Below are 26,625 nucleotides of genomic sequence, written 5' to 3'. Positions count from 1 at the left end.
ACCAGCTACTCGGACAGGATGCCACCCAGACCTTCAATTCCAACCCAGAAATGCAGGTCACCCCTGTCTCAAGGCCTTTCCTTTTATGAAGGGAACAAGGAAGGGAAATATCCCGAAGTCTCACAACAAATCACTTTAGAGAAGTTGCACTTGGCAGAGAAAAACATCATCCAATCTGCACTCTCAGTCTTGATCTTTATTAGTTAACAGTTTCAGAGGGGATACAGTTTTGCTTCTAGATCTTGTTGAAAGCAGCAATGTCAACGCTCTGCACCTGAAAGAGAACAAAAGCAGCAGCTAAAGGTCACCAAGGTGTCTTCAGACATTCACCATGAAGAAAGCACTCACATCGGGGATTTCTTCACAGCATGCACCAGCGATACTCAGACAGATCAAGCACGGCCCAGGTCTCTTAGGCCAGCTCGCCGGCTGTGGTAAGATGACCTTTAAGGACGTATTTAACATTCCTCACAACAGGACATTGTGCTGTGCTAGTTACGGCACAAATCTTTAGACAGTCCAGCCTACAAAGAACATGATACTAAGAGTTTCTAGCAACATTAAAGTTCCTGATTTACCCTAAATATAAGCAAAAGAGTAGGCAAAGAAGAACAATAAAAGCAGGTTATCTGGCCTGCTGCTCTCCCAACAGCAAGACTGGGAGCATTACTGAGCCTGCATATCACCTGGCACAGGGCTGGAGCTCCTGCTACCATTTCCATGGAAGGAGGAAGGATGGGGATGGAGAAATCTCCTCCAGCCCCAGCCACCAAGGTTAAACACTGCGTGTCTGCTCTGGTGCTGCCCAGAGCAGTGTAAAAGCAGGGGTTCCCCAAAGTAACAGCCAGTGGGAGCTGGATGAGCAGCAAGAGCCTGCAAAATGGCTCTAAAAATGTCTGCAATGTATCTGCATCAGCCAGCCTTAAAAAAAAAATTTAAATATTCAAGTGTCTCAGCAGGCAAACACCATCAATTCCATGTGGTTTTCTTAAAAATCCAAGTTTGCCAAAATCTGCAAATGAACATTAGTTACAAATGACCCTGCGGGTCAGGCACCACCCAGCATTACACAGCTTGCTGCAAGACTTACGTAGTCTTCAAACTTGGTGATCTCCTCCTCCAGAATGTCTGTCCCAACTTTGTCATCTTCCACTACACACTGGATTTGGAGCTTCTTAATTCCATAGCCTACTGGGACCAGCTTGGAGGCTCCCCACACCAGCCCATCCATGTGGATGGACCGGACGCACTCCTCCATCTTTGCCATGTCAGTCTCATCATCCCACTGCAAAAGCATGAAGTATGAACTTTAGTGTTTTTCTAGAGATCACCATTAGCCCCAGGAGGTACCCAGTGACTTAAAATTCAACACTACTCCTTCTCAGTACATTTCAGCTGATCCAGGCTACCCTTTCTTGGCTACTATTTTCACCAGAATTAGCTGATGGGTCAGCCAAGCTAAATCTGACTTTGCAGCAATGCCGCATAGCATGTTGTTTCGATTCTACCTATAGGCACTGCACATACAAGGGGGATTCTTCCTGCAGCAACACAACCACTTTAGAGTGCTCACTTTAAAGTGATTATTACCAAGGGCATCTCTGAGCACTACCTGCAGCCCAGAGTTTTTTGTTCTACCATGACAATTTGACAAAGACAGGTTTATTCCCATCTTTAGGACATTTATCATCTGCCCTTTCTTCACAGAAAAGGGGTAGTCCTGGTCAGGGGAACCTCAGATTACAGCCTGCACTTGCCACAGTGCAAGGAGCAGGGCAGCAGCACAAGGGCTACAGATCCCAGCTGCAATATCCCACCTCGCTCCAACCCCTTGTTTGGAAGTCTGCAGGTCCTATCTTCACCAGTCCACCCAGCTGTGCAAGTGAGATGATTTACAGCCTCCTGCAGCACAAGACATACAGCCTCAGTCAGGAGCTCCCCCACTCCAGTCACTCACTGGCTTCACATCCAGAAGGATAGAAGACTTGGCAATAAGACCCGGTTTCTTGGCCTTCTTCTCTGCGTACTGACGCAGTCTCTCCTCCCGGACTTTGGCAGCCTCTTGGTCTTCCTCTTCATCATCACTACCAAAAAGGTCAATGTCATCATCATCATCTTCTTCTGCAGCAGCTGGCTCAGCTTTCTTTGCCGGTGAAGCAGACGGGAGCTCCACTTTCTTGGAGGGAACACTAAATGGTTCCACTTTCTTCATTGGGGTGACATGCATTCAAGTTTGCATAAAGGAAAAAGGGGAGAAGATTAACCTGAAGTTGAATCAGAGCAGCACTCAAGAGAAGCTCAGGAACAAGAGTCTACATTGCTCACGACAGTGAACACGGCTCACACCATGTGATTTGTGTGAAGAATCAGCTATTGGCCATCAAAATAGGACATTTGACCAGCTGGACCTTTGAACTGGCCCACCATGGCGATACTTGCTTCCTAGAGCAAAAAACACCATGTACCCAAGAGCTGATCCTTCTCCTAAGGGCTCAGGATATCTATACCATAAGAGTCTGAGTGGGACAGCAGTTGGGAATGCAACCAAGCGTCTTCCCCTAGCATGAAGAGGGGCCTATGCATTCTGTAGGCTTACTGCAGAGACCACCAGCACCACCGGTAACACGTCTTCCAAGCTACGACAAGAATTGGTCAAATCAGTGTCATGCGTTCAGCTCCCACAGAGCTTTCTCTTAAATTAAATTGAATACATCCTTATACGGGACATTTGTTAAAAGAATTGTCACCAATTCTGCTTATCTATTGTAACAAAGTGGCATCTTATTTATATGTGCTAAGAAACTCACAGCACCATGGGCTAAATGCTAATCAAGTACATACTAACTCCAACTTGCATAGATCTCCACCAGTTCTCCCTAGCTGAAATCTCTAACCTAGCTTCTTTGCTGGTTTTAGGGCAGAACACTCCTCTCTACATGTACTATTCAGGAAAGATGATGAGGCAGCTGCCAAAACCGCTGGAAAAGCTGCAAACTCATCTTAACTATGAGCATCTCTCCATCCTCAGTAGACAGCCAGGAGACCTCCAAAGTAGCTTGGCACTTTGTGACTGTGAAGCATTCAAGAACAGCACTTTGTCAAGGCTCACCTGGGTTGGAGGAACTGGTGAGGGCTGGTGGGAGGTAGATGACTTTTCCAGAGCATTCAGGCGGCTTTCCAACTTGAAGATGGCCATCTGAAGGTCTGCAACAACTGCGAGGAGAGGAGGGGAGGGGGAAAGAACCTTATCTTGTAGGCCCTGCATCAGCTCGCAAGTCAGGACAAATTTGCTTCTGCTCAAAGTGAGCTTTAAAACCATCAGTTGCCCCATTCAGAGGGAAACCTGCAAAGCTCTGATCAAGACACTGGCATGTGCTCACCTGGTGACAAAGTCAGTAAGGGATACACCCCACAGAAGCAGGACCCCATCCAGTTTTGCTTTCATGCCAGAAGATTCTCCTACTTACCACTGCGAAGGTTTTGATTTTCTACCTCCAGGTGAGAAATTCTGGAAAGGAGTTCATTTTGGTCACCAGCAGGCCCAGAAGAGGTTGTGCTTGCACTCTGCAACAAGGAAAACCGAGATGAATCAAATCTGTCGACCTAGTCCCAAACTCAGTGGTTCAGTGAAGCAAAGCAGAGTCATGCCTTCAGGGAAGAAGAAAATTTGAGAGCTAATCTAAGAACAAGGATATTTTCTCTAAAGGCTTTATAAAAAGAATATACTAGCCTTACAGAATGAAGCATGGAACATGTCTGAAGAAATTTCAGTGGACACTGATGGGCAAAGGATAGTCATTCTTTGCAGTCTCAGATCACAGACTGCCACTAAACACACAAAAATTTTTGAAAGTTTCACACTAAACCCCTTAAATGGGGCAGCTGGTCTCGTCTTACAGACAAAGTTGAGGCACAGAACACAGAAGTGACTCGCCTAACGTCACACAGCGAGTCACTGTGAAAGCTGGAAAGAGATCCCGGCATTTCTATACTCCCACCTTCCCCGGTCCAGCCTTTAATTCCTCTCAAAACAACTTAAACCTACTTTAACACATCCTGAGGGAGCAATTATACTGATCCAGCTTCAAAAGTATTTAACAGCAAAAAAAGAGCTTGCTTTATTTTTAAGGAGGCCCTTATCTATAAATTCAAATCAGCAAAGGGAAAGAAAGTAACAGGCCTTCGCGCTTTGCTTTGTGTCATTTATAATTGAATACAACAGAGGAAGTAATTTATACTCTCTAAAGTGCACCCTGCATATAATTATAACATGGTTCTTGGCTGCAGTTGACATGCGTCTGAGGTCTCAGCAGTCACTTAAGATGAAGAGTGGGGAATACGGGGGTTAAGATGAACAGAGAGGAATATGGGGCACATAGAAAGCAGGTCTCAGGATGCCCAGCCCTGGGAGACACATGGAACTGTGTGAGCTGCTCCCAGCAGGAAGGTCAAAGAGACCCTTCTCCACCCACCCAAAAAGGGGCAGGGGCCAGAGATCAAAAGCACCATGAACTCAGTCTCCGACGCAGCCTTTGCGGTCGATGCAGGCTCAGGAACGCGAGTGAAGATCTGCAGTCCCCCGACACCAAGCTGGGAGACCTAAATGCCCTGGTGGAAGATCCTATGACATAGGGTGAGCTACGAGCACGTGCCAAAGGACAAATGCTTCTCATCATAAGGAAGGAGAACTTAGTCCATCTCTCCGAGGCAGGGCCGTCCTTGCCCTACAACGTCCTCTCAAATCACACAACCAGATCCATCCGTGCGCAGGTGACTTACAGTTGAGCGGCCTGACTGCCTCTTGTGACGGGCAGAAGGAGCTTCTTTACTACGAACTGTCTTCTGCTGCAAAGGGCAAAAGGTTTGGGGGACGTTTGGTTCAAAACGGAAGATAGAAAAGGATTTCGCTCATGCTGGAAGAGGCAGTTCAAGTGCAGGAAGCAGATCCACATGCAGGACAAATTGTCAAGCAACAAGATACAGCCTCACACCAACTATACACTGAACAAAGCCTGCACGGAAACATTTATCCATGAACTCTGCCATGTTCTTGTTAAACATCTCAGTGCCAGCAGAAAGGTCACGCAGCTGGTTGGCAGAACTAGACTGAGATGTCTAGAGCATGGTCTCAGTCATCTCCCCATCTGTAAAATCAGAGGTGAAGCAGGTGCATGCATTACTGTGGCACACACCACAGTCTCAGCTGGTTCTCCTGATAAAATCAGGTCATCAGATAAAATCTAATACCTGACAGATGCAGAAACACACATGAAGTTACCAAGACTCTTAGTAAGTCCGCAATTACCACTAATGCATCTCTCCTAGAGAGGAGTAAAGCAACACACCACCCATCTGCACTAACAACTTGATGAGACCCCCACATGGGCTTCCATCCTCACATGCACCACCAAGAACAGAGGCTGCTAGCCACAATGGGCTAATCACACCAGGCTAGCCCTTAGCCTTATGCACCAAGGACAAAAATTAAAGCTTCGATGAACTCGTTGCCTGACCTCTTCCTGTTCTAGTTACATCATCAGGGCCAAGGTCTAAGTTAATTCAGTGAAAAAGTGAATTCTGGCAATAGTCACATCCATCCCTGCTCTTTGAAAAAGCGCTTCTTGCTTTGACTCAAGATCAAACACAGGAGCTGCGTCACCTGCAAAGATATGCACAGCTGCGTTTTTTTTCCAAAAGCAGCCTGCTGATTCAGCTGAGCAGCAAGCACCACAGGTATCTGGCAGTTTGAAGCCCTAGTCACATTTTCAAGCCAAATGCTAAAGTGTTTCAGCAGGCTCTGCATTCGCCCTGACAACTGGCTATCCTGCGCACGACGATGGACATTCGAGACACTGCAAGATGGTTATGCCTATTCGGTGCTGCAGAACAGCCTGCTTTTAAACCCTGGCTCTCAGGTTTAGTGGAAGCATTTGCCGCAGGAGCCAGCTGTGCCTCCACGTTTCTCCCCCCTGTTAGTAATAATAACCCCTCAAAGATGAGAAATCTAAATTGAGGCAGTACCATCTACCTTCATGCTTGCCAGCTGCTATCCTGGACTCACACACAGAATAGGTCAGCACTACTCCTCCCTGTAGTCCCGCACGAAAAACATCTACAGCTTGGCAGGAGGCCTCCAGCTCAAGAAGAACCTGCCAGCCTTGTGTGGTTGTGACATTTAGGGGAAGAGTTTGAGAAAATCACAGTCATTTTCCCCAAAAAGGCTGTAGCTATGACTTGCAAGAGCAAGGTGAGAGGACTTTGAAATACTCTGCTCTGCATGAAGCTGTTCTCAACATGGAAGAGCATGGAAAAATGACATTTTGTTATTTCAACAGACCTTCTGAGTAGTAGAAAATACCGGGATACAGATCTAGCTGTATATTGCTGTCAAGTGCTGTTTGTAAAGCTTTATGTAGTACCCAGGGAATTGCACAGAGCAAGGCAGAGCTCTACAATGCACAAATTTCTTCCCTTTGCACCCTTCCTTTGCCAGCTTATATTGAGCCTGCAGGTGAGACGACATTAAGGTTGCAAATACAGATAATGAAGCTGAGAGGAGAGTCAGCATCCTCAGTGAGGCATTTAAGTATGCGCCTGCCCATCAGTACGCTGTAATACAGGTAGCACAGGCACTCAAGGAGCTGCAGCACAGATATCTGGGTGGCTCTGTGGAGAGTCATCTCACCTCCAGGATTTCTCAGCTGCAAGTTGCTAATGAGGTCTCTGCAGAAACGGCAAGATTAATTAACAATCTGGATGCATCTACAGGTTAAACACCCACAAAATTCATGTGCATAGTTCAGCATTGTGCACCTGGCCAAACAGATTCAGCATATTACATGTGCTAAGCTAATCCTAAACCCAGATTCACTTGCTCCTCCATGCTGTATTTTTCACACCTGTTTAAAAGGAAGGCTTACAACAAGGCAGGGGCTCACAGTGCTCACAGACATGGCACACAGCATTTAAATCAACACCCTGTGCGATTCAGACATTACTTGTTAGTCCTGGGCAACCCCAGGGCAGGGTGAGCCTGAGCACAACCATCTCTTGCTGGCAAGGAGAGGGGTTGCCTGCCCCAAGCTCAAGCAAACAAGAGATTAAAGGTCTTCACAAACCGGGCCAGCCATCCTCTGGGAACCTGTAACCTGTGTAAAGCACAGTATAAGAGGCACAACGCTGAACCAAGTTCCCAATTCTGGCAGGTGGTCAAGCCACACTTTCAGAAATTGTGGAAAAGTTGCCTTTATGAGACTGTGGGCTTTCCTTCAAGGTAAGGATTTTTCAAGCTTTTAGAGATGTGGTCACCAACCTAAGCTACACACTACCTACAGTGTGTTTTTTCCTCTGCATGGCCAAGCACCATTTCCTCTTCTGTCTCAACTATGCCAAGAGGAAGCTTGACACAGTGTTTGTGAATCTTATCAAGGACAGTAATTCAAAATTCCAAAGGTGGGGAGTTCCAGAGCATCAGTTTAGTCACTTCCTGCGCATTGTCTCACGGATGGAGCTCTTAAAACCTTTGTTTTTTCTAAGCTTAAGCCACAGTTTTTGTGCTGAACCCACATTAGTGATACACTGACCTGTGCTGCAACCTATTCAAAGTATTTTTGCATAGCAGAAGCACTCAGCAAGCCTGGAACCATACCAAGGACTGCATATAAAGTTAATCATCTAAGCAAATTAAACCCCTGGGACTTCTTGCTTACGAAGGGTAGAAAATAGAATCTAGCCTCAGCCCCAAAGCGCTTTCAACATCTGGCCCTCTCTATAGTTTGACTCTCTAAAACATATCTTAAAAAAAAAAAATCAGAGATGAGAACACTGACTAATGAAGAAAAAGTTGGCCAAGGTTACATTTTCACATATCAGCTGAAAGAAATCTGTCTGGAAAACTACAGCTAAAGAACTCTTCCCTTGGTATATCAGGCCTAACTAACAGACACAGCTGGAAAGCTGGCACTTCCCTTACTACAGGAAGTATCTGGAGGTATCAACCGTTTTCCCTTAATTTGAGTCAACCAGTTACAAAGAACAGCACGCAGATTTTACAAGCGCTGTTACAGATCTGATGTGTAGGTTTTCCAGTCTAGAGCTCACAAAGCACTCACAGCTTCATCCTAAAAATAAACTTATTTCACACATGCAGAGATACAACACCCCTCCCTTCAGGTCGGTCTACCTGAGCTCTGGGAACATGGAAAGTTTAGCCATGGTCAGATACACAAAACTGAACTGTGGGGAAATGATGCTGAAGAACTAGAAGAGGCTTTCCACTGCCTAAGACCAGCAGGATGGATCCTGGCTGGTTTCCTACAGAAGGTGTGACCATTCACTGCACACAGATGTGTTTCTGAATGTGGCCTCCAAACACTTTAGCAAGATCAGAGGTTTTCTGGGAGCTTTTCTTCTTTGAAACCCACACGCAGGAAACGCACAAATACAGAGGCTTTGTAAGAGGGAGCTTGGGTAGAGAAGGGAATAACAGAGCTTCAGACTCCCACACCAGCCGCCTACCCAAGGACATCCCTTTCGTTACAGCCCCCAGGGACGGTGTAGGAAGTGAGAGTTCAATCACCCGCTCTGTTGGACTTGCTTATGATCTCAGGCAAGTCAATCATTTCCACGTCTCAGGTCCCCAGCTGTAAGATTTCTCACCACCTGTGGTCTCAATGCCACCAGCTGCAGTACTGCACATGTTAACAACTTTACATCTAGGAAAGCATTAGCGATCAGGCAGATGTCAACTGGAGAGATTGTTTAAAGCAGAGATGACCATGCAAAGCGGGATGAAAGGTATGTGCAAACAAATGTTTCCAGCATCAGAGCTTTGTACCCTCCTTTGGGAGGTACAAACCACTGCCTCTACCCTTCTAATGCTCATTCACACATTTCAGAACACCACTACCCAGCTGAAGCAGACCTGAAATCAGCCTTGGCTGAATTTCACAGCAGAAGAGAGACACTGATCTTCCATCTTCCCATCTTGTAAGAGCCAACTCTTCACTTGCTACATCTTTAGACTCCTGACAATAATAACTCTGCATGTTCAGGTGGAAGGAAAGACTAAAACCTGACTGTAAAAACATGCTTCACTATTGTTCTGTAGATCAGACAGTACAAATTTGGCTTTCTGAAACATAAAAACAAAGTTTAAGCATGTTCTAAAGTCAAGCCTGCTTTATGCCATGGCTGTCCAAGACTAATAATGATCCTTCAGAAATGAAGCTACAAAAGCTGATGTTTCAGACTTGTTTCTCAGCAGCTCAAGTCTTTCTAAGCCACACACGAATGCAGAAGATCTGACCATGGTTCACCATGTCAGGTTCCAGGGCAGAGATGTAGCAATGTGTGGAAAAACTGGAAAGGTGAGCTCTCTGGGATATCGTACAAGCCGGGCTAAGGCACGATGAGTTAAATGGGATCACAAAACAGAAAGGAGGAGGAGGTCACTGTTGCCATGTGCTCTACTTGTCCAAGCCACTGCGTATTTCGGGAGCAAAGTGGCAGCTCTAGGTTAGATAAATTATGGAGTGCCCCTGACCGCAACGCAGATTAGGGTGCACAATGCTCCCCCTAACAGAGTCATGCAGTAACACAATGCTTTTCCTTCAAGCCTTCAATGGAGAGTCCCAATCCACTTTTTGTGATGCCCCAGATTCCAGCTTTAAGGCCCTATGGCTAAGTCCTGACCTTAAATCCTCAAGCCTGCCAAGATTTCTTCACAGCAAGAAAAAAAAAAAATCCAGCAGATGAATTGTATTCAGCACTAACCCCAACAAGTGCCATAGGGGTGCAAAGGACTTCATATTCTCAAATTTCTGTTCTGGCTTGGGTCTGGTGATTTGCCAGGTCTCCCAATCTTCCCCATGACAGGACCTGGACAATCCAAGCTTACATGCTTCTCACACAAAGAAGCTAACAGGAGTCACAGGCCAGGGCAAGAAACTCCTCATCTTTGGCAAACCACAGACAATTCTGCAAAATGAGAATGTGCCTTCAGGGCAAACCAGCAGCACTGCCAGGTGATTTTTATTTAGGTTTCCTGTCCCTGCTCACCACATCCAGCCTCTGATCCTGAAGGAGGCAGGTCTTGGAGGAAGCAGCTGATGCTAGGCCTTGCCCAGTTTGAAAAGGTCTTTCCAAAGGCATTTAACACTGTGCAAAAAGTTCTCCAACCCTGTCTGGGATGGGGGCTCATTTCCCCGCATATTTGCCTTACTGAAGTCCAAACTAAAAGTCTTTGACAGGGGCTGATAGTCTCTACTAAAAGCCCAAACACATTATTTCAGATCAGAACTTAAATGAGCCAGTTCAGGGAAATATTCTCTATGCTGTTGGCTGAAATAACCAGCATTAGAAAACTTCCAAGTATTTTCTTCCTCAACATGTTTTGGTTTGTTTTTAATATTACTAAGATGTTCCAACTTTCCATTGATTCCCATGCTGTATTCAGGGCTACTGAATCTAACCAAAGCAAATTTAATCCTTTCCCACCATTCTTTTGTCAAATTTGCCCCATTCTTCTTGCATCCACTTCCACATTTCCAGTGCAGTACTGAGCATCTTGGATCACTCACATGAGCAGCTGGTGGCAGAAGCTGCTTTTGTACCATCGAGTTCAACAGGCACAGTGAGACCACCATGGGGAAAGCAATTAGCCTAACTTCTACATATTCACCTTACATGTATGGCTCCTTTCTGCTTATGTTAAGGAGGAATATGAAATATTCCCCTTGAGAAAGGCTCGATTCCCTGTTATTGTACTGATCTAGCTAGAAACTGAGGTTGTCAAATACCCCAAGAGGAGTTATGAGGCCAAATCAATATAGGTAAAGGATGGATACCCTCAGATGGAAGATATGTGCAGGTGTGTAGCAGTCCCACTCCAAAGGTAAGAAATTGAGGCTGTATTTTGTGAATTTTCTTCACCCATGAAACCAGTCCGCTCATTAATTTAAGATCTCAGCTTCCTCTTTAAAAGTTAAAGAGTTTTAACAGTGCTGCCTGTACATATCAGCACAAAAACACCTCCAGAAAGGATGTTACTGAACTTCTACAGGATGGTCCAGACTTAGAGCTAGTAGCCAAGCTGAATTCCCTAGGTGCAGCAGATGGAAGATACCATTTTTTTGCACATACCCTAACTGAAAGCAAAACAGGAAAGAGAAGGTGGCAGCTCAGCGTACCCCAAGAGAGACATACATACTCCCGCTGGCAGCTCGGTGCTTTGCTATCCAGAAAGGTTATTTTAACAGTGACTCCTAACTTGTTAGATAAGACTTGTTGGAACATTCCACCAGGAGAAAAAAGAAATGCACAGTTGAAGAATTTTAACGCAAATCCAGTTAGCTTTAAAAAAGCACTGCAGGCTAGCAAGCAGGTAAGCAGCATGCACTCTAGTAGTAACGGTGCTCTTGATTGGATGGAGCTATGCTGGTAGTACACAGCGCTGCACACCTTAGTCTTCTCCTCTAACTTAAAAATAAGAAGCCACACAATCTATGAAGTGGTCACAACAGAGTCCTGTGAGATGCACCACAGCTAAAAATGGTTGCGGGTAGCCAGCTGGTGAGAGAGCTTGGGTACTCACTCCGGCCAGCGATTTCTGGATATTCTCCCTGGCTCTGGCAATGTCGCGTAGGATCGTGCTGGCTCCGTTCTCCTGCAAACAGTGCAGAAAGAACCAAGATTTTTTTTAAAAAAAATATGAAACATTGGAAACTGGTCAGGGAAGTTAAAAAAAAAAAAAGGGCGGGGGGGGTCATAGTCAGGGAAGGTTCCTTCCAATGATTCAGCAAGTATTGCAAAATTAGCTGCAAGAAGGATTGGTTCTAAATCAAGCAGCACCGACTGCAATCCCTGGTCACATCAGGCCACGTGTCCAGAAGATCATCCAGTCAAGAGCTTTTAAATTCTCTATTGTTACCCTGAACAGTTTGGACAGCTGCCAGCCAGGCAGAGGCTTGGAGTCGCTTCAGTACTCCTCAGAGATCTATCGTTAGGCAGCCCTTTATTTGTAGTATTACCTGTCATTGTATTCAGGCAAGAAGTGACAGCCCTAACTGAAGTCTTCGATCCAGAGAGGTATGACCCAGAGTATGGCAGTAAAAGTGTTTTTTTCCCCCATGCTCCTGCTGCCATGCCTTAGCCTGGATTTGAAGATTCCCTTTGCAGGGCACAAATTCAGTTTCCATGATCCATTCACTCCTTGCCTCTTCCAGACTGCAACCCCCTCCAAGGAAGATCTGAGACATGAAACCACCCACAAGCCCAAAACCCCATGTCAAATAGACCATAGAAGAGCAACAGCCTGGACACATTCAGGTGGATACCACTTCCAGGCTGCAGGAAGGTTTTAAGGAGCATGGATAGTTTTCCTCAGCAAAGTGGTTGATAAACTGTTGCAGAATCTCCCCCAGAGCCTTCCCACCACCTCTCAAAGGCAGAACTTCTTCACTGGAAGCTCCTTACGTGGGATGAAATAGTCTAACTGTTCTTCTAAGAGCACTGCAGAGGTTCGCACTTTAACATCTACTTCAAGCGCTTAACTATAGCTTCTAATTTTTATGCAGGTGTCCTAGGTGCTGTGCCACCTCTATACTAGCATGGGCAGCAGGAATAGACAGTGTGCCTAGAAGCTATTCCTTAAGCAAAAAGCTTCCCCTTAAACACTTGCAAGACAGCCATTTAGAACTCTAAGCAGCTTTCTACATAATCAACCAAATGCATAAGCAGTTAACAGCTCTTTACATAGCAGGAAGAGGTTACGATAGCTCTGTACCTTTAAACAGTAATAATTTCGGGCTAATATTTAAGCTTGAACTACTTCAGCTCAGCTGTGCTGCAGCAGCACAATGCTTCCCCCAACTCACCAGTACTGTGATGCAGTCTTCTGTGGGAGCACACTGAATATTTCAGGGGGTACAAAGAAAGGAACATATTTCTGTGGTTTTTGCAGCCATGGTGCCTCTCTTCAAACATCATGCCTTATATACCCATTATATCCCTTGCCAAGGAAAGCTTAGTTGCTACAAAATGGCAGCAAAACCGCCTTTTCCCTTGCTGAAGGGGACAGGTCAATTCTTTGCCCAGCATACCGCCCAGCCCAGTCAACAGAACCACAGCTCTCAGGGCTTACAGCTCAAGCTGTGCACCCATCAGATCACAGCTAGCACCCGTGCCCTGCCACAGCAGCCTGAAAAGATCAAGAGTAGCTGCTGCAACCTATAACTGGTCCGCCTGTTGTTGCAAGGGCGTCTGATCTTGTGGTACACTGGGAGAAATTCTTCACAGGCCACAGAAGATGGTCTTTCAAAAGACAAAAGGGCTTATAACCAGGGGGAGGCTTAGAGAGCTCCAGAGAAGACTGTCACACTTGGAAAAAGCAGCATCAAGAGCGGAAATAATACAAAAGTGCACATCCAGGTGGATCGTGTCCTTTTGCCTGCTCTGTACTAGCTCTTAAAGCTCCAGCACTCTGTTAAACCCCATCAGAGAACAAGGATTACCTACCTGCTGGTGTGAAGAGCTGCTAACTGGCCCGTTCATCTGCTCATAGTATCTTCTCTCAGCATCGTCATACTTGTATTTCTCAAACCAGATCTTCTCATGCAAAAAGTAGTCGACTGCCATTTTTCTGCAGAAAGGAAACAAAAAAAACCAAAATGAGTTCCTAAAAGTACTTAAGGTTAGCAGCTTGCAGTGAGCTTGTCAGAAGAGCGTTTTCTTCCCCCATAGAGCTGTGCCTGCAGGTCTCTGCTTGGCCATTTCCCCGCCAGTGGAAAGCTTTAAGTAAACAGGATCCTATTAAGAAAGCAGGGCAGTCTAATCACCCACCTGTCTGCCTGGCCTGACCTGCATTTAGTGACAGAACACCAAGTGGGGACAGAATAAATCAGCTGATCTGTACCTTTTTCCACAAAACAGCTTTCAGAGCAGGATTTTCTAGATCATGGTAGACACATGGGAATCTGCTGCTAAGAAAGATGTCTTGTGTATGAAAATCAGAAAGGGAATAATGCTTTTAATTCTTAGGATGCCTGGCCACGGTGAAACCAAAAAGACCGAAGAACACGCAGCTTCAAGCAGCACGTGCCACACTACAGCGTGCCAACGAGGGAGCACTCTGTATGTGACAGGCAACTCCTGACACTACAGCTCACAAATTTAAACACATTTCAGTCTTCCTTGAACACAACTCAACTGCATTGACAGCAACTGTTGGCTGTCTTAGGCTAGTACATGTCTCTACCTGGTCACGCCATGCTTCACTAGGTGCACCACCGAATCCTCCAGGTAAGGAACAGCCCAGCACAGCGCACCGCCTGACACCGACAGTGACCAGCCTCCAGGAATCCAGATACACACACAATTTACAACAGCACCACAGGTAACTGCACACATGCCCTTTTGGAAGCTGCTGCAGCTGTTTAGAAATTAAAATCATCAGCAATGCAACACTTGCAAGGGACAGACGCCTGTCACTACACAGATGAACAGCATAAAACATCCGAACACTGCTGCGAAATGGTGTTATTTTTCTTCAGTGCAGCAGCTTCCAAAGGTTGTTTAATTTCTTAACTTGAAGGCAAATGATGGAGCCCTTGCAACAGTAGAAGAGGCTGTGCCCTTATTTCAAGCCAGAGGACAGCTACAGAGCCAACATCAGTTTGAGGAGATGGTGAGAGCAGAGATAGAGCATCACAACAAAACCACACCATTACCGGGTTCCACCACACAACACGGAGAGAGCAAATAATAGCAACCCGCAAACCCTTTCCTTATCAGCTCAAAACCCCGCAAGCTCTCCAGTAAAACACTTCCACGGAAGCCTTTTTTGTAAAACAAGCACCGTTCTCACCTACACATTCAGAAGAGACCAGAGGTCACCATACCATACAGGTCCTCTACACCGAAGCCACTCCCAGCACTCAAATCTCCAAGACCCTGCTTGAGCTGCCAACCAATATTATTAATAGAGAATCCCAGTTACAGAAAAACTTATGCCACATATTTTACAATGGCACATGGACTTCCCTGGGGAATGGAGAAAGGCATGACCAAATATCTAGCTCTGTCCAACTAAAGAGAAAATTATCCCAAATAGCACAGGGTGAAAGGCATGTGTGCTCTAAAGCTTGTCTGTAACCCCCTATATCACTTGATGTAAGGATCTTAGAACCTTTACAACAAATCCTAACAAACTCAAGGATCAGAAGTAAGGACTGATGCTCCAAGAGCCTTTTTTCCAAGAGCATCAGTCTGTATCCTAGCACTGCAAAGTAACATCTAAGCATTGGCCTTCAGACAGGCTCCCAGGGCATTACAGCCATCCGTGCAGCAGACTTCAGGGTTCAGCCAGCCACATGTAAAAGCACGTATTTAACACAGAAAGCACGGTATCATACTGCACCTCATTCAGGACTTTAAAAGGAAGTCTTTAAATGTTTCTGGCTGTAAGCTGTTTTATAACTGCACATTAAACTATGAAGGTCATCTACAATTTGAGAATTAAATCTTCCTGCCCAGCTACATACATGCACATCAAACGAACTGCAATCCAGCTAGCCCTGTCCCAAAATTAACAGCAGCTTCCAGACTGAACAACCTCCTCCCTCAATGAAACAAATACAGCACGTGCTCCCACTAGACTGATGCCCTAAATTGTATTTCACTGTCATCCCCAAGCCTTCTTCAAGCTGGATACTGGTAGTGATGCTCAAATGTAGTCACCTCTCACATGGAGATCAACGACTAGCCTACATGCTCTGCGGGAGAATTGGGGGGATAACTGCTTCTCTGAAGGAGCTTGTGGCATTTTAACGGAAATACAGAGCAAATAGCCACCATTTTAACTTCGCAAATTCAAAGACGAAACACTGCATTTTCTGCCGCCTCAGAAGGCCTGTTTAAACCATGTGATTACTTTCTCCAACTTCTCACTTTTATGACTTTTTGTACATAATAGGAATACGGAAAGGGGCATGGCCTCAGGTTCCCCCCATGTAAAGAGGGGGTCAAACCTTAGCTCACTTACCAGCCCTGACTTTAAATGCTTAACCTCTGGCACCACACAAATACTACCTTTAGCCACCAGTATTCATCAGGAGAAGGGGGTTCCCTGAAGGAGTTTCCCCACAGTTCCCCTGCCCACAAACAGGCTCCCTGGCTCAGGAACAGCACCTCCCTACAGCGGCATGCACGCTCGGTCCTGCAGACACAAAGGACGCCCGTCTTCTACACATGCAAATTCTTTCAGCTCAATCCTGACCCGGCAGTTTTGCATGTGTGAGTGTTACCCCAGAATAAACTTCTCCTACTTCGTTTCTGGCGCAGGTACGCTTGAAGCGTAAGCAGCTGGTTGGGAGGGTTTTACTACTGCGGATTCCTGCATCCCCGTACTCTCTCCTGTTCTTGACATTTTCAGAGCCTCGGCTGCATAGTATCGTGACTCAGCACTGTCATATGTTGGCTTATTAAGCCACACAGTTTCGCTGTCCTCATGCAGAAAAAAGCGGGTAGGTAGAGGTTGCTCAGCATCACTGGGAAGCAGAGAGTCGGTGGCGATCTCCACTTGTTTGATGGCCGTTTGCTTTCCAACACTGTGGTTCTTCCTGTCCTCGTGGTGATTCTTCAATGCTTCGGGGCAGCCGCGTTGCTGCTGCCTGACTTTGCCCGATGGATGACCATCAAACATGTTCTCGTAGAAGCTCTTCTCAGCATCATCATAGAGGGGTTTCTCTAACCACACCTCTGACATGAGAGCCTGCAAGCTTGAAATTTGCGGCTTACCATTTACCGTCTGGTGTACAGAGCCAGGCAAACTGGTAACGAAGGAAGCAGCAGAATCAGCAACGGTCTCTGGAGCTAAGCTTGGTGTAGCAGGAGTAGGCAGGGCTGTAGCATAGCCCTCATCCGGCGTTCTCAGCCCAACGTTGCCAGCGTTTGACCACGCCGATGGGATGGTTAGGACATTTGGAGGAACAAAGAATTGAGATTTTTCAACAAACACCTCCTCAGCCTTATCAAAGTCAAACTTGTTGACCCAGACATCCTGAACAACATGGTGACACGCAGACAGACTACCATGGAAGCAGGGCATGGCTGCTGAAAGCATCCTTGGCTTCGGAACATCTTGGACAGCTTTTGACCTGGCCACTAAAGGGGACTGCTCAGCAGTTACTGCAGCCTCAGGTGCCTCCTGGCTCTGACAATCCACTATTTTTTTCCTGTACACGTTCTCGGCGTGATCGTACAAAGGCTTGTCAAACCACACGTGGTCAGCTAACAAACCAGTCAGAATAGAGTCTAACTTGGAGGTCACATTTTTGGGCTTTGGAGAACGCTTCCGTTTCCTTTGTTTCTTCCCATTCCTTGCTCTCTTCAGGTCTCCCTTGAACTCACTTTCAACAGAGTCATCATTGCAGACTCCATTTACAGCCTCTACCTCCTGGCACTCCTCCGGGGCCGCAGCAGCTAGCATCGCTTCTCTTTCATAATGCAGTCTCTCTGCTTCATCATATTTGTGCTTGTCTACCCACACTTTTTCTACTGGGCAGGGAGGCTTCCTTGTCCTCATCTTCCAAAGAGTGGCAGCATTAAAAGATAAGCATAACAATGTAGTTGCAGCAAAACTAAATAAAGCAAGGGCATGCATCACACTTTAGTAATTTCTTAAGTAATACAAGAGTGTCACAAACTATCATGCCATTATTATTCACGGCAAAGAGCCTAAGCATTTAGTTCGATTCTTCCTTTGTTACAAATTTTAATTCCAAGAAATTAAACTGCCTAAACACGTCCAGTTTCTGATGTCAAAATAACCTTCCTCCTAAAACACTTCTGTTGTTCTGACAAGTATTCTGCACACTACTATTTAAAAATAAAGGCACTGGCTGAAAGCACTTCACTTTTGAAGACAACTGGCAGGAAAAAAACAACAAAATTTTGTTCAAATCCCTGGTAATGTAGAAGATATTTTTCCAAGTTAGTAGATTAGCCCTTAATTACTTGTTAGGTATTCCCAACTAGGCACAGATTTAGGAAGACAGGCTAAAAAAAGATGTCCCCATTCTTGAGTATCTTTACACTGACATGTGTTTTGCTACTAGAAAGCCAGCAGAGGGAGCTGACTGAAAAACTATGACTCAGGTTTGGTTTAAAACCCCAGCTGCTGGCAAATTAAAATTGATCAAGAGCTAGAGATCTCATGATTAATTTAACTTACCAAAAAAATCTTCTGTTGAAATGAAAAATATTGCAGCTACTTTGCGCTTTCCTGCTCTAGTCATACTTTACGACAGGGAAAAAAAAAAAATCAAGCAGAAAAAAAAAATCAAGCAGAAAAAAAAAAATCAAGCAGAAAAAAAAAAATCAAGCAGAAAAAAAAAAATCAAGCAGAAAAAAAAAAATCAAGCAGAAAAAAAAAATCAAGCAGAAAAAAAAAAATCAAGCAGAAAAAAAAAAAATCAAGCAGCTCCTAGTATGTGTAGATTATTGGAAGTGGTATAGGAAATACCTTTCCAAGTACAGAATTTACTGTACTGCTCAAATATCTAATGAGTAGGTAACTACCTCTCTGCCAAACACTACATGGTCAGATCCCTAGAGTTGAAAAAAAAAATAAAAGGTCCAAAATGAAGTACCTGTAAGCTGGCTCTCTCTCTAGCTACTGAGAGCTGCAAGTTTTATAGCTACAAATTTATCTGTGACAGGTTGCCAAATGAAAGTCACATACAGCTGAAATATCCTCCAGACTTCAATCAATGGCTTGCAGTTCCAACTGTTCCTGGAAGATTTTACAAGCCTCAAGTCCGGGGCTTGACAGACCAGTAAAACCAATAAACTATTATTACAAGTAAACACTTTTGCCTTTTTAAACTTTCAATTTAAATTTATATAGTTTAAAATATTAAAGCAATGTCATACTGTATTTCCATTATAAAAATTACCAGGAAAAGCAAAAGTAGATCTTGCTTTTTCTTACTGGAGTTGTAAAATTGCTCCTCCGCCAGCTGCTGAAAACACTGTGATACAGCTAAAAAAGCATTTAAAAACCCCCTAAACTGAAACTTATTTTGAAGTCTTCATTTTACTTTATGCTCTTCTCTTGCATTTTACACCAGCTATGGAGCAATAAAACACTTCTTACTACAGACAGCTAGAAACAAACCAGTGCTTTGAATAAACATTAATCTACTTGTTACCATCAACATCAAAAACAGCCCAGCTGGAAGCACACACATTGCAAGGTAGGAGCAATGCTACAAGCAAGCAGTAACTTGGGTTTGCTCCTCAGGATAAGCTGTTACTACAGCTTTCACGGCATTATCATCAAGCAGTGAAAAATGACATCACAGATGTCATGCAGACTGAAGCCATGCCAGTGCCGCTAAAGTGCCTGCACAAGTTATCTTGAGGTACAAGGATACGTTCCTGCTGTAAAGAAAAAAAAAATCATCAAGGCAGCCTCATACTCCTGATCATTTCAGCTGCTGGACAAATAATTGTAGATATTTTTATATTCTTTAGTAGCAAAAGCATATCCCTTAAAAAAATCATCTTTACAGGAGATGTCGATTTAAACGGGATTCTTGGAGGGTAACATCAAGAGGAGGCAACGTCTGCTAGAGCAATGCCTGGATTTCAGTCAATTGGCAGACTGGAAAAGGATGAAATGATGCAAAGTAAAAGTGTTGTGCACAAAGGCCCTGCTTTGCAGTGCACACGTTCTACAATAGCAGCCATCCGGATCTCGTGCAGTAACCTGCCAGCACAAAATCCGTGGGGAAAGCAAAATGCATAACTGAAACTGCATGGGTAGGTAGGACAATACGTTTGAATTTTTAGGTTACTTAGGTCTATAAGGACTCCTAAAGAGAACATCAGATTTCTGCATTTGCCCAATATGCTCTGCTTGGCTCTACATTCACATTCATTTGAGTTATCCCCAGGAAAAATCATAGTCTATAGCCTTCAAGGAGATCCTTTATTGAGAATAATTCATTAACCCAATGCAGATGTTATACTCAGATGTTACAACTTAAACTATTTCAGGAAGAATCTCTCATGGGTGTAACAAGAAACCCGAACGTGACTCAATACAGCTCAAACTGTCACACCTTTAAATATTTAATTTGCATTACAGCCATTAACATTTCATATAGAAAGGGCATGACCATTTGACAAAAACAAAACTAAAATTTGGGGGTTTTTTTTGGTTTTTTAGTTATAGGTGATTTTGCTCAAGTCCTTAAGCAAACAGCATCAAGCACTGAAGTTGCAGCCCCCAGGACGCTCATCTCAAGGGTGAGGTGCATTATTGAGGACTCCAATTATTAGGGGGTTCTCTCAAATCAAAGAACTGTCTTGAATCAAAGTGAGACACAGCTGAATTCAATAAAAGAGCCTATAAAGGTACACTTATTTCCAGTGGAAATCAGATAACTGTGCAATAATCTGTCCAGAAAGAAGTATCAGATCAGAGCCTATATTCCCCTGATTTTCGAGAAAGTGCAAAAACCACACGACAACTAAAGAGTACTTACTTTTTTAGCTCCTATGATAGCATTAAGAGAAAAGATAAAGTTAGAGAAAGTTTCAAGTTCTAGAGATGCAGCAGCTAGTCAGCAAGGACACAGAATGACAAAAGCCAAATGTATTATCATATAGTTAACTCCCCCCATACATAATACATTTAATTCAACTTACAGCTAGTTTACTCTCCAGAACTACATTATCTTCATGAACCAACCCCACAGACACTCAGTTACTTTTAATTTTAAATAACAACCCATAAAGATATACATATCCAAAAGGATCTACCCATCACGACAGGGAACCAGCCAGAGAGGCTCCCAACCTGCCACATCAACACTGTCAGGTGGTGCAAAAGTGAAGCTCAGGTCCCCCAGTTTCAGGTAACTAACCACCAATAGCAAATACTTTAAAGAATTCTGAAAATGTAACAATTATAATGTCAAATAATGAATTCAACATGATTGTAGTTATTTCTACCGAAGTTAGCAATCTGTACAACATTCTATGAATGAGATAGAAATAAAAAACTAGCACCAATGCTCAGCCTACTAATTTTTCAGGAAAAGCATCGATATGACATGTGAAAGCTTGCAGTAGAATTTAAGACTTACACAGATCTGTACCTATGAGGCTACACCTATGAAGCCTGATGAGACACAGCTTCACATGTCACCAATTCCACATTACACATAAAAAGGTTATTTCTGCAAGGAAGTAACACAAACCCCAAAGCCAAAGTGACCACAAATGTTCCCCATCAAATCTGGCTCACAGGCATTCAAGTGTTGTTTTTACAAAGATTATTACCAGGGAAAATCTTCATAAAGGGAATTTACCACAACAAGTGGCAATATCATTTTCCAAAAACAAGTCCAAGATACTTGCAGCACCTATTTGTTTCCATGAGGGGCCAAACCTTAAGTTTAGTTACGCTAAAGACCAGATTTTCAATGAAGTAAAGTCTACAAACACAAGCAAAAATTGAAAAAAAAAAAAAAAAGTCACTTCTGTGCTCGTAAGTTTTCCCAGAGGAACCTGGGAAAAGGCATATACAAGGATTTTAATTACACAAACCATCGCCTGAGCTGGTGCAGACAGCCTGATGAGAGAGATGAGCCCTTTATACCAGACCAGAGCACTACCAGTTCTCCCAGCATATAAATTTACTCCAGACAAGATACAAGCTCACAACCCTACTTCAGCCAAGCCTGCCAAAGAACAGTACAATGATTGAAGGGAGTATACCTGATCTGACAAAGTCTGGAGGGACAAACTTACCTCTTCAAAGTTTTTGGAAGAAATTTAAACTGACTTGGACTTCTTAAGAGCCTGCACCGTACGCCATGCTGCTCGCAGTCTGGTCTGAAGCAACTAAGATTTACCACCGCACCAAACCACAGCCTGTGCAGTTGTTTCAATGCTTTCCGCCTGGTATTCTCAACTGCTCACTTCACCTCCTCAAACAGAAAAGTTTTATAATTAAAAGAACATGCTATAGTTTCATGACCCCTTTCCACTGGCAAAAATCAGAGAACAGAAACTAGAGCTGAATTAGAGACCCATCAGTCTGCACTTAAAGTGAAGCAAGGTGACGTGAACACAGCTACACTCAGAAGGTCTCTCCCTCAAACCACTCCTGAAACCACATTCATCCGCTGCCTAGTACCATTTTTCAGAAGTGAAGCAATTTTTCATTTAACTAGCATTATTTTAGCACGAAAAGAAATTGTTTGAGACAGAGACAGCAAACTTTATAAAAAAGTGTTTAAGAAACACAAATCTGTGAGTGGAGTAGAAAAATGTAAGAAGGGCTCTTACTACACGCAGCAGAGACCGGCTCCTGTGTACCCAGGACAATTTTGCTTTTCCAGTGACAGTGCAGACAATCTATCCAGTGTTTTACAAAGCATAAAGCTACCAGAAAGGCAAATGCTATATTAGTATTTATCGACGCTAAATAGTCAAATACTTCTGAGTAACAAAAAAAATCACAGGTCAATGTTTAGGCGTCCCATAGACCATTAAAGAGGGCTTACAAAAACATGAAAGAAGAATTTTTAATCAGAGCTTTGAGCTTGCTGTTGTTTTGTCACCATGTCCTGGGTATTTCAAGCCAGAACAAATCTGTGCTGCACTTCCAGCGCTGCAGGGAAATGCATAAAAGTTAAAAATAGGCAATGAAAAGGTCTCCATTGTTGTTCTGTAAACCCAAAATAAGCTTTGGACTTCAGCTATTTGGCTGCACTATCCCCTTAAGTCTGTCTACTTTTTAAAAAGTCAGTAAAACAAAAGCACACAATACATTACCCTAAGGCTACAGCCAAAAAAAGAAAGTTAAGTCAACTCTGTTTATTGGTTTAATGAAAGCCACTCTTTCTTTTCTGTCCATGAGAAAGTTGCATTTCTCCTGAATTGAGAGGCCTATAAAATAAACGTGGGGTTTTGAGGGGAGTCAGGTTACAAATATGTTTGACACAGCCTCCCAGAGACCTAAATTCCATCAGGCCCTGCACAATTTCTTGCACTGGAACTGAACTGCAATTTCAATCTCAGCTGTGTGCCAGGCTGACCTGTCAGCTCCCAGCAAGGCACAGCAAGTCAGGCAGCACTGTGATTTGAAAGCAGCACTCCCAGAAATAATTTAAGTTTAATGTGGCTTAAAATATTCCTGATAGCCTTGAAAAGTCTCTTCAGATGCGTGAGAGCAGATCTCATCCGTCACTGATTTCTGGAGGGATGCGACAGCTACTTTCTGCAAGCCATAATCAAGAGGGCAGGATTACAGTCACAGTTCAACCAACTCCCTTCTTCAAAAAAGACATCAAAAAATGGGCATCAGGTGGCACCGGGGGACACGGGATGATGGAGACACAGGACAGGTTGCTGTGGTTTGACCCTCAAACCACCCCATGGACACAACCCCAAAGGCTAGGCAGGAAAGTCCTGATTTCTGCAGGTCCAAGCAGCAATCAAGCCAACACCAGGCGCTCTTCCCCGAGCCCAACACTGACAGGTTCTCACTACAGGAGATTCCATCATGATCCTCCATCTGCATATTTGCTTACATGCCCTGGCACAGCTGATTTTGACCAAGCCAACATGATTATATATTTAGTGCTCCTGTCCTATCACATGTCACACCACCCTCCCCACCAGAAGCTGCTGAACACTCATCCCAGCAGCAGCCAGAAAAATATATGTCAGAAAACCCAGAAAGGGCCCATTTGATGTCAGAGACAGAGCAGAGAGAGGAGCAAGAAGGTCCACAGGCACCAGGCTGTTCCCTTCTACAGCCTCAGACCAGCATCTGGGCTACGACACACTCAAGACATCTGCACTGCCCAGGCATTCCTAGGGAAATGCTTCTCCTCTTCCCCAAACTGCTACTTCTGCAGTCCTGCACAAAAGCGAGAGCCCGTTCAGCTAGGAATTTAGGCATCAGTTAAGACACAGCTGCCCTGTACCTACCTGCTCTACAGCAAAGGAAAGGCGTCAACCCTGCCCTGCTTCCTGCTTTTTCTTTTTCATGATTCAGAATTAAAAGAACTGAGACTGATTTCACACCAGAGGGTCTGATGGCCTCTTGCAGCTGAAAGGAGCAAATCCACCCCCTCCTCAACACTGGTGCTGGCACTGAGTCAATACAGGCAGCTAAAGCAAAAGAAAATATTAACGCTTGTGTAGTATTGCTCTTCTGCTGGTTTAATTCCCTAAATTGGCTGTCCCCCAACTCATGAGCAGCAGAGCTGGCAGCTCAAAGCAGCAGGACACAAGAGTCAGGAGCGGGACCACCTTCATCACCTTTGCTATAATACAAAGCTTCACACTAACCTTTAGCCAGGGAAATGACAATGACTCCCAACCTTGACCACCTAAAAACGTGACTCTTCACTCCAAGCAACAATGCTGCCGATTGCTAATGAAGAGATAATCAAGGACATGGCAAATCAGCAGTAGGGAAAGACAGGAAAGCAGTCACCTTCACAAGAAAAAGCAAAGTAGTTGAAAAAACAGCTTCAGCTAAGAGAAAAAAAGCATACCTGCAAGGTCAGGGAGAAAGAGGGCACACCTAGAAAAGGAGAGGAAAGAATTACAACTATACAGCCAAGCAAAGTTATTTTCTCCTCCATACTGAGCACGACAGGATTGTGAACATCAGATTACAATCAATTCCAAAACATCAATGATCTAGACATGAAAGAACAAATCCATATTGATTTCAGTGAACACCAGGAGGGGAGGAGGGGAGGAATGACAGGCCAAAGCAGCCTCAGCAACTTTAGCTACCGCTGTAATCCTCCACAAACCCCCAGAGAGCACACTGGCAGCCTCCACACAACTGCTCCTCCCCGGCTCTGCCTATTCCCCAGATATAATTTTGAAATGGATCCCTCCCGAGTGAGCTGTCGTTGAAACAAAAACGAAAAGCAAAAAGAGCAGGACAGGCTGCCGGAGGCACCACCAAGGTTACAGAGGAGTTGGGAACAGCACGACATGGAGAGGGAGAAGCAAGATGAGCAGAGCCCAGGTCCACCTACAGAGCAAGGGCAGGACGACGGCAAGGCCTGACATGACAGGGCTCCCAGCTCCAAACCAAGTTTGGAGAGGCAGCTAAGGGTGCTGGGCCACAAACTGGATCAGGCCACTGCTTCAGTTACAGAGAGCTGCCAGCTGCTCTGTGCCAGGACAGGGCAGCAGCTCGAGTTTCCCTTTGCAGCAGGTGACTCGACAAGAAACCCTTGCCAAGTTGGGGAATGGGAAGAAGAGCAAGCCCCCAAGGCACTTGGAGCTGCTGGGGACAGGGGGTCCCCTAAACACCCCTCCCTACTAGGGCAGGAATAGCACTGATCTCCCTAGACTTGAAAAGGTGTGGCTCCACATAGCAGGGGTATCCCCACAATCAGCACCCCAAAAAGAGAGGGAACCTGCCCCCCTCCCAAAAGGTGGATGTGTTTAGGGAGACCTCCAGCATCAACCCACCCAGCCCTTACACCCATAACGGAGTGCCCTTGCAACCACCTACCTAGAGCCTGCGAAGGGGAAGAGACACCACAAGACAGAGAAAGACTCTACAACCCCCCTTCCCTAAGCCTGGGAGGAGAAAAGGGATCTCCCAGATAACGAGGGGCCCTCCACATCCTCCTTTTTAGGTGTGTGAGGGGAAAAAAAGACCCCACAGGGAATGGGAGGAGGCTCCCACAACCCCCTTCCCAGACCAGTTAAGAGGAAAGGGACCTAAGAGGTTGTGGGGGGCACAGGGGGTGCACCACCCCACTACTGCCTGGGACTTTGAGTGGGGAAAAGTAATCCCAAAGACCAAGGACACCATAAGCCTTCTCCCTCAGGACTTGGGGGGGGGGAGGAAGGAACCCCACAGATAATTAGGGGGGACACGGACCACCCCCATTCCCGAGGCTGGAAAGAGGAAGGGACCACACAGATGATGGGGAAACCCTGCAACCTCCCTTCTGAGACCCTAATAGAGGAACAGACTTCCACATATGAGGGTCCCCCACAACTCCCCTCTTCCCACCCCTGTGAGGTACCCCCAAAACCCCCTTCCCCTGCCCTATGAGCGGGAAAGGACCCCACAGCTAACAGAAAAGCGATCATAACCTCCTTCCTGGAGACTGTGAGAGGAGAAAGGGACCCCCACGGATCGTGAGGAGCCCCCACAACCCCTGAGCAGGAAAAAAAACTCCACAGATCTTGAGGGGCTCCCACTCCCCCCCCCCCCAAGGGCTATAAGGGGACCTTAGAGACCCCCAAAACTCCCATTCCCGAGGCCCACGGGGAGGGGGGTGTGTGAAAGAGCTCAAGGAGCGGGGAGCCCGGCCGGTGGAAGGGAGGAGCAGGGGCGAGGGGGACGGCTGCACTCACCGGCAGCGCTGGGCCCGGGCAGGCCGCAGGCGGCTCCGCTCCGCTCGGCCTCCACCAGGCAAAGGGAGACGCCGCGCGGCGCGCGGGGGGTTGTGGGGGCGGCGCGGACCACGCGCGGCGGGGGGGGGGGGGGGGGCGGCGGAAAACGTGTGCGCGGAGGGAGACAGCGCGCCGCACTCAGACCGCGGCTCTCCTTCCTCCCCC

The 26,625-nt window shown here is 45.4% G+C and overlaps 1 protein-coding gene across 18 annotated transcripts; it reads right to left on the bottom strand.

Moving 5' to 3' along the window:
* Positions 1-181: 181 nt before the first annotated feature.
* EEF1D (eukaryotic translation elongation factor 1 delta) lies at positions 182-26,543 on the bottom strand. 18 transcript variants are annotated; one of them, XM_030011248.2, is made up of 13 exons: positions 26,422-26,501; positions 24,582-24,610; positions 20,550-20,560; positions 16,323-17,581; positions 13,516-13,639; positions 12,876-12,908; positions 11,594-11,665; positions 4,780-4,845; positions 3,468-3,564; positions 3,110-3,213; positions 1,958-2,206; positions 1,091-1,285; positions 182-274 (listed from the first exon to the last, which is right to left on the bottom strand). In XM_030011248.2, exons 4-13 carry the CDS (start codon positions 17,579-17,581, stop codon positions 236-238), a joined length of 2,238 nt encoding a protein of 745 aa, XP_029867108.1. In that variant the 5' UTR covers positions 20,550-20,560; positions 24,582-24,610; positions 26,422-26,501; the 3' UTR covers positions 182-235. The 18 variants fall into 18 exon arrangements, with proteins under 18 accessions (XP_029867108.1, XP_029867116.1, XP_029867115.1 ...); XM_030011256.2 differs by lacking the exons at positions 16,323-17,581; positions 20,550-20,560 and having other exon boundaries at positions 26,422-26,517; XM_030011255.2 differs by lacking the exons at positions 16,323-17,581; positions 20,550-20,560; positions 24,582-24,610 and having other exon boundaries at positions 26,422-26,543.
* Between the last annotated feature and the right edge of the window lie 82 nt (positions 26,544-26,625).

The sequence above is a fragment of the Aquila chrysaetos genome, chromosome 4, assembly GCF_900496995.4.
Source record: "Aquila chrysaetos chrysaetos chromosome 4, bAquChr1.4, whole genome shotgun sequence".
Lineage (NCBI taxonomy): Eukaryota > Metazoa > Chordata > Aves > Accipitriformes > Accipitridae > Aquila > Aquila chrysaetos.
This window is presented reverse-complemented; position numbering and strand designations above follow the sequence as displayed.